General features: G+C 50.3%; 2 protein-coding genes across 2 annotated transcripts; both read left to right on the top strand.

The window, feature by feature from the left end:
• The first annotated feature begins 268 nt into the window (after positions 1 to 268).
• Positions 269 to 2646, top strand: Pmar_PMAR024509 (COP9 signalosome complex subunit, putative). The gene is made up of 14 exons (XM_002767269.1): positions 269 to 321; positions 370 to 486; positions 531 to 624; positions 677 to 830; positions 919 to 1007; positions 1050 to 1167; positions 1225 to 1305; positions 1349 to 1593; positions 1637 to 1705; positions 1751 to 1852; positions 1899 to 2019; positions 2062 to 2183; positions 2229 to 2459; positions 2506 to 2646. Exons 1-14 carry the CDS (start codon positions 306 to 308, stop codon positions 2606 to 2608), a joined length of 1662 nt encoding a protein of 553 aa, XP_002767315.1. The 5' UTR covers positions 269 to 305; the 3' UTR covers positions 2609 to 2646.
• Positions 2647 to 2705: 59 nt separating this feature from the next.
• Pmar_PMAR024508 (conserved hypothetical protein) lies at positions 2706 to 4769 on the top strand (the record flags this gene model as incomplete). Its single annotated transcript, XM_002767268.1, has 10 exons — positions 2706 to 2762; positions 2888 to 3031; positions 3076 to 3260; positions 3311 to 3411; positions 3541 to 3673; positions 3723 to 3924; positions 3978 to 4106; positions 4152 to 4359; positions 4408 to 4602; positions 4648 to 4769. The coding sequence occupies 10 exons, from the start codon at positions 2706 to 2708 to the stop codon at positions 4767 to 4769; spliced, it is 1476 nt and encodes a 491-aa protein (XP_002767314.1).
• Between the last annotated feature and the right edge of the window lie 1730 nt (positions 4770 to 6499).

Raw genomic sequence — 6499 nt, 5'->3', positions numbered from 1 at the left:
AGCTTGTGATACGCTAAGAGCCTTGAGTTTAGTACACCATTTCTCTTGGTTGGTCTAGGGAGGTTAGAGTGGTTGCACTTAGGGTAGAGTTTACTGTGGAACTGAGGACCTTATACTATAAGAAACATGGTGATTGTACCATACCATTGTCAATTCTCGGGCTGTGGTGCGGCAAATGCCGTACCGTAAAACGTACGGTTTGGCCATTCCTATGAGGCTTATAGGTCCATTGCTAGTGCTTCGGAAATTTTTCAGTAGTTTGATTTTTCCTCGTCGTTTTTACTGGAAGGGGGAGCAAGTGACTGATGTCAGATGTCGAAGGTGAGCGCTGACAGACTGGTGTTGTGTGAAAGGTCGTACATGTGGTAGAATTCGTGTACGAATCGGATGGGGACTACTACGTCGATGAAGACTACGATGTTGACGAGGAGGAGGAGATGGACGATGATGCTGTTGAGCTCGAGAACGCTTATTATGATGCCACTGGTGGGCTCGGCTGAGGGGAAGTGGAATGGGAGGGATCAATTCAGACCACTTCCGATCGAACCCCGCTGTAGCGTTGGAGCACTTTAATAAGGTCATCAGACTGGAGAAGGAGACGATGAAGGACGACTCGATCGCGTGGTGGGTATTGTTGTGTCCAGGAGTGTAGGAATGGAGAGGCAGCTACTTGTAGGCGGTTCAAGGCACTTCGTCATGTTGTGGTATTGCAATGCCGATTGGGGTATCCCTCGGACGTAGTGGAGGCTTCGTATAGGCAACTGTTGTCTTATATGGGACGGGTCTCAAAGAATGAGGCTCAGGAGGCGATCGATTTTGTTATTGATGCGGTAAGGCGGTGGAAGACTTCTAAAAGGATACTATCGGGGACCTCATCTGTATCTTACCACGTCGAACCTAAGATACTTAGTTCCTCAGTTGTCCCCGACCACCGTGAGTAGCATGTCAGGAGGACCGCCGCCGTCACCTGAGGAAGAAGCGTCGGGGGATAGTCAACTCCAGGCAGTGTAGGGGCTATTTTGGAGGTGTTGGTGATGATGATGCTGTAGGTATGAGCTTACTCTGGAGGCTCTGAAGAGTGCTAGGAATGATCGGCTGTGGTTCGCTACGTCGTTGAAGTTGGCGAGGCTCTATTTGGCTAAGGGCCAGACTGATAGAATAAAGAAGGTAGTCCTGGGATTTGAACCAGGGTGCTTTCGGAAGAGGAAATTGTGACCTTTGCAGGTCCTCGCTGAGCTACACTCACATGTTGAAGACTTCGACTACAGTGGTGATGAGGGTGCTAAGAGTGCTAAACTCCTCGATGTATTAGTTCACCATATAGGGGGTTGGAGTCGCCATCATTCAGGTGTACTCCCTGGAGCTGCAAGTTGCCGTAGCAGAGAAGGACAATGCCAAAGTGCGCGGCATCTACCCCAAGACGCTCAGTCTCACGCATACCATCGCGGACCCTCGTAATGTGGCGGTTATACGTGAGAGCGGTGGGAAACTGTTTATGGCGGAGCGAAGGTGGAATGATGCTTATAATGAGTTCTTTGAATCCTTCAAGAACTACCAAGAGGCTGGCAATACTCGGGCCAAGACTATACTGAAGTGAGGCAGGGACTTGTTGCTGCCTTTGCCCTCAGCGTAGTAGGTATGTTGTATTGGCATCGATGCTCTCACTATCTGATATCAACCCGTTTGACTCGAGGGAAGCGAAAGTGTAGTACATAGTTGCGGTAGATGGTATGACAATAATCGTGCTAAGGTATCAGAATGACCCCGAGGTGTCCGTTATGTCCGAGATAAGGCGACTGTATGAGGCGGGAGATGTGAAGGCGTTGAGTGGACTTCTTCATAACAATACAAGGTGGGCTTCTGGCTTGGCTCTGATAGGTTTTCAGAGTTGTTGCTAGCATTACTCGCGATGCCTTCATCAAGGAGTACGTCGGCATACTACTACTGAATGTGCGTCTGAAGGTGCTGGAGGCGCTGGTGAGGCCGTATCGTCGGGTGCGACTGGTTTATCTGGCAGATGTAAGTAGACTGATTTACGGTTTGGGAAATTCGCAATCTCAGTCGCTGTGTATGCCTGAGGAGGAGTTGAGAGCCCTTGTTGTGAGACTGATAGAAGAGGGACGAGTTGACGGCGGGAGAATCACTGTAGCTGAGAATGAGAGCTTCTTGGAAGTTCCCAGCAAGTACGTAAGGCTCGAAGGCGCGTTGGATTTTAATCTCCTTTTCAGAGTTGAGCGGGCTGCCACTGCGGCATCTTCAGCTCATTATGATGCTATACGAAATTGGCTAGATTCTGCTAATAAGCTGTCGGAAATGTGCTCGGCGATGGTGTTGTCTCTACCGTCCGTGGAGAGAACTAGTGAGGCAGCTGAGTCTACTCGGGCTCGGCACCGGACGAGACATGCCCATCCTGGAGGGCGTCCTGAAGGGCTTCCTCGGTGGCAACATATAGCTCGAGAGTAGGGAGGAGTTGGGCGTGTCTCAGGGAAGTTGCTCTTTTTATAGGTCTTCTGATGGCACTCAGAGTGTTGATGATGATGGTGACACTGTGATGGACGCAGGAGTGGGGATGAGCGCACCTCGGCGTCGGCTGGTCGAAGATCCCTAGGCTTGATGCTCTATCACACGGTCTACTTGCTATGATGCCACAATTGGTAGTGTTTCCTGTGATGTGGTAGAGGTTTGTGTTGGACTGGCCAGAAGAAATGTCGGGAGAGTGGTACGATGAGTATGCGTGCCGTTGGGGGAACGATACTATTATGGTGGGACTTTCCTTTCAATGCATTCCTGGAAATTATATATCAATATCATCGTGTATAATATTCAAGTACTCATATTGTATTCATCAATATTGATTCAGAGTAGGTTGTTTTGGGGGTCTATGAAGTCACCGCAATCTGAAGATGGAGATCTGATCGTCACCCACAGAGTATTCAAACCTAGAGGAGCGACGCAGCTGGAGAGGCGACGGAAAGCCCTGCAGGCACAGAGGGCTAAGTTGAGGGAGGAGCGGTTGGAAGAACTCCGACAGGTATAGCTGAGTGGGTTCCACTGTGATGGAGAGTTGGCCTGTAGATAGCACAAGTAACGGAGGCTGATGACAATGAGAGAATCGAAATCGACTTGCCGCTGGCGGAGGAGGAGGTGGCTGATGATGTGGAGGGGGAAGATGAGGAAATGGGAAAGGAAAAGGCGGCGAAAAAAAGAGGCAAACAGCGACGGAAAGTGAAGAGGTTTCGCTTCTGGGCTAATCAGCTGATGTGAGGTTGGACTGTGTGGTGAGAGTCTGATGACTCGGGTTGTGGTGTAGGTATCCAGACTGGCTGGTTGAGGTTCCTGAAGACCTGAGCACATTGTGGTTGGTGAAGATCAGACCGGAGGGGAAGCATTGTCTATTGATTATACATGCAGGTAAGGCCGGCTTGGCTTGTAATGTGGAAATATCTTGAGGTTGGGATCGTATGATACGGAATAGGTCGCCCTGTGGCATCTCTTGTATAATCAAGAATCATATTAGAAGTCACGGCTTATGATCCTCAGGGACGGCAACTCTCCGTAGCAAAAACGGCCGCTACTATTGGAGCTATTATGTTGGGCCGGAGTTCGCTGGTATGGGCCTCACGGTCTTGGATGTGGTTTATCCCGACACGACGCCGGGCTTCCGCAGGGCTATGTGGGTTCGCCTCCTCGTTGGTTTGTGTGATGGTGCTGATTATTCTCAGATTTGTGATGGACGTGATTATTTGGAATCACAGTGAACTTACTTCCGCGGACGCGGAGTGCCGACATTACTGGCTAAAGTCAAGGCTAGAAGATATGAACACGCGGCGGGAAGATCTTTTCGGGGGAGACTCCTCTATGATGGGCATTGATGCTAGTGGTGACGATGATGACACAATGCTGCCGGACCTCGTATACGTCCCGGTACAACGGGAAGTGGCTGAGTTACACTCACTGTGATTGTGGGGTCGTCTCAGGCGTTTGATGCGACGCCTGAGGTTATCGCCTCCCTCTATAATGGAGACCATGATGGTATTGACTATCAACCGGATAGTCTAATCTTCATGCACAAGCAAGGCTTGTACTGGCAAGGCCTCACACCTCTGGTAGGCTCCACCTACGGTCGTCAAGTATTGTTGATCTCGTCGCAGGTGTTGTGTTATAGGGACGAGCACCTGTCGCGTTTCTATATCGATACTGCGGACGAGGGAGGGTATTCGTCCAAGAGCGGCGGCACGGCTATGCCGGTGGTCTTGCAAGTATGGAGGCCTTCGAGTGCAGTAGTTGCTGAATGCGACGCGGGAGCTGGCACGAGCAAAGGGGAAGATGCCGAGAAGCAAAAGAGTCCTTTATACCTTCGTATGAATTTGATCGGTTGTTTTCTCGCTTGGAAATGGCCTTGAACAGGTACGTGGGACAAAATTGTTGTAGCGGAGGTTCCTGATGGTCTTCGTAGTGGCGTTAAGCCAAGGCAGCTGGTCCGGGTCCAAGTAGCGGTCGAACACGACGGTGCACCAGTGTGCATGGAGAGAGGCAATATTGAAGGAATTGATGCTGCGGAGTTGAGGGGAATACAGTGGGATACGTTGAAGTCTGTTCCAAGTGAGGACTTGAGGTCGATGTCGAATCCTGAGTATGTGCGATCAGGTTCTCGCCTTTTCCCGGACTCCTGGTCCAGAATACTCAATCAAGAGCATCTGCGACGGTGTGGGAAGAATATAGCGACTATTGAGGATATCACTGCAGAGAGCTCCAATATGGAGTCCTGATCTACTGATACTGTTCATCACTATTGCATTTGCACAATGGTGTTTCTACTTTCTCTCTGTGTTGGAGTTGTCAACGTTGTAACGAGTCGCAATAGAAGGCCGCTGCTTCTCATGTACTGTCACCCCGAGGTGTCACCGGGGGTATCCAGAGGTTAGTAAGGCCGCTGTGGCTGAGGTGTTTCCGAATAGATCAGTATCACTTCGAAGTCTAGCAAGATTTCAGCGGGGTCCCCACTCCTCCACGAGCTGGGTGCATTGTACTCTCAAATCACTTTTTCTTGTTTATTGTATGTCGCCACCGCATCACGTTGTTGATGATGTGACGGCGAGTGCTTCTCTGCATGCAGATCATGCAATGCAGAAGCTCTATAGTACTTGTGATCTATTCCAGAGTGTACGCTGGGCTAGGTTGAAGGTGTTTGTTGTCTGTAGCTGGCATGTCTTATGATTCCACCCGTATCGTAACGTTGGCAGTACTCTAGTCGTAATTCTACGCACAGGCGGCGTGAGCTTTCAGTCGGTGATGCCGATTCGGCGTTTATTTAGCGAACTCTACGACCTTCTCATAGGAGCACATTGGTCCTCGTTCAGAGCACCCGACTGCACTGTAGTTCTGTCTTTCGTTTTGTATGCTCAATCGAGGACTTGGAGGAGAGATGGTGCGCGGGATTCCCGAGGATCGCTTTGATCGACCTCGAGCCAGCGAACTATCATATACTAACTCGCTTTTCCCACCTGAGAGCTCACCGTGGGGTACCATAGGCAACATACGAGGAGGAGAGGGTGACACGAACATCCCGAATCAACGACCACGGATTCCGCGAAGCTCTCTGCTACGTGTGGACACGGTTACACAAGAGGTTTCTGACCACTTCCCACAGGTCATTCAGTAGCTATGATATTGCTAGACCACTGCTTAACAGGTCTATTGGGTGCACCCTTCTATACCGGTCATGACGTGGAATGTGATGACTCGGGCTCGATTCGATCGAATTAGAGAACATCGTAACAACGCCTTCAGCAAGAATGAGAATATCGAACAATATGCCAGGCGTAGACCCGCGGTGACCCAATTTGTTATTTAGGTTTGCCCTCAGGTATCCTGGGTCCGGCCTTGCATGTTGTCCGCGAGTTTTTCCTGCAATATCCATCCACGGCGGTGTGTTGTTTACAGGAGTTCTCGACGAACCAACTCCTCCAGGAGGAGTTCGCCTCGAAGTTGCAGCAATCATTACCGGAGCGTAGCGGCCTCAGCGAGATGGGCTATGTGGATGCTTGCATCTCAGGCGCGATTAGATTCGAGTTCGCGGCTTTAACACATTCGTTGGGAAACGTCGTTGTCTGGGACGAAAGAGTCTTCAAAGGCGCTAGGGTTACCGATCTACCACTGGAGAGAACGGCGTGTGTTGATCTCTGGCCTCCTCTAAGACGGACGGATTTAGCGCCGACTCGGGTAAGTTAAGATTGATGGTTGCATTGTCGAGTTGTGGTTAGATATGTAATTGCCATCTTGTATGGAGGGCTTCACCAGGAGATCCTCGTTATCGGGTGCATTTGGAAGAGATCGCCAAGGCAATAAGGCACCTATGGAATCGAGCTCCTCCGGGACTGTGTGTGGTGGTTGGCGATTTCAACGTGGACTTGAAAGATTTGGATGTCGAGTCGCATGGCCTGATACACATCGAGTCGGGCTCGTCAACTTTCCCAGAGAGAAGCCCACATCCATCACC

The sequence above is a fragment of the Perkinsus marinus genome (genome assembly GCF_000006405.1).
Source record: "Perkinsus marinus ATCC 50983 genomic scaffold scf_1104296970858, whole genome shotgun sequence".
Lineage (NCBI taxonomy): Eukaryota > Perkinsozoa > Perkinsida > Perkinsidae > Perkinsus > Perkinsus marinus.
The sequence above is the reverse complement of the archived record's forward strand: the minus strand, read 5'-3'. Positions and strand labels throughout refer to the sequence as shown.

Bases quoted from the DNA above. Each gene is read 5' to 3' on its own strand.
- Pmar_PMAR024509 (XM_002767269.1), top strand. The intron at 487-530 runs GTGGGCTCGGCT...GGATCAATTCAG, and splicing joins CGCTTATTATGATGCCACTG to ACCACTTCCGATCGAACCCC. The intron at 1,168-1,224 runs GTAGTCCTGGGA...TGACCTTTGCAG, and splicing joins AGACTGATAGAATAAAGAAG to GTCCTCGCTGAGCTACACTC.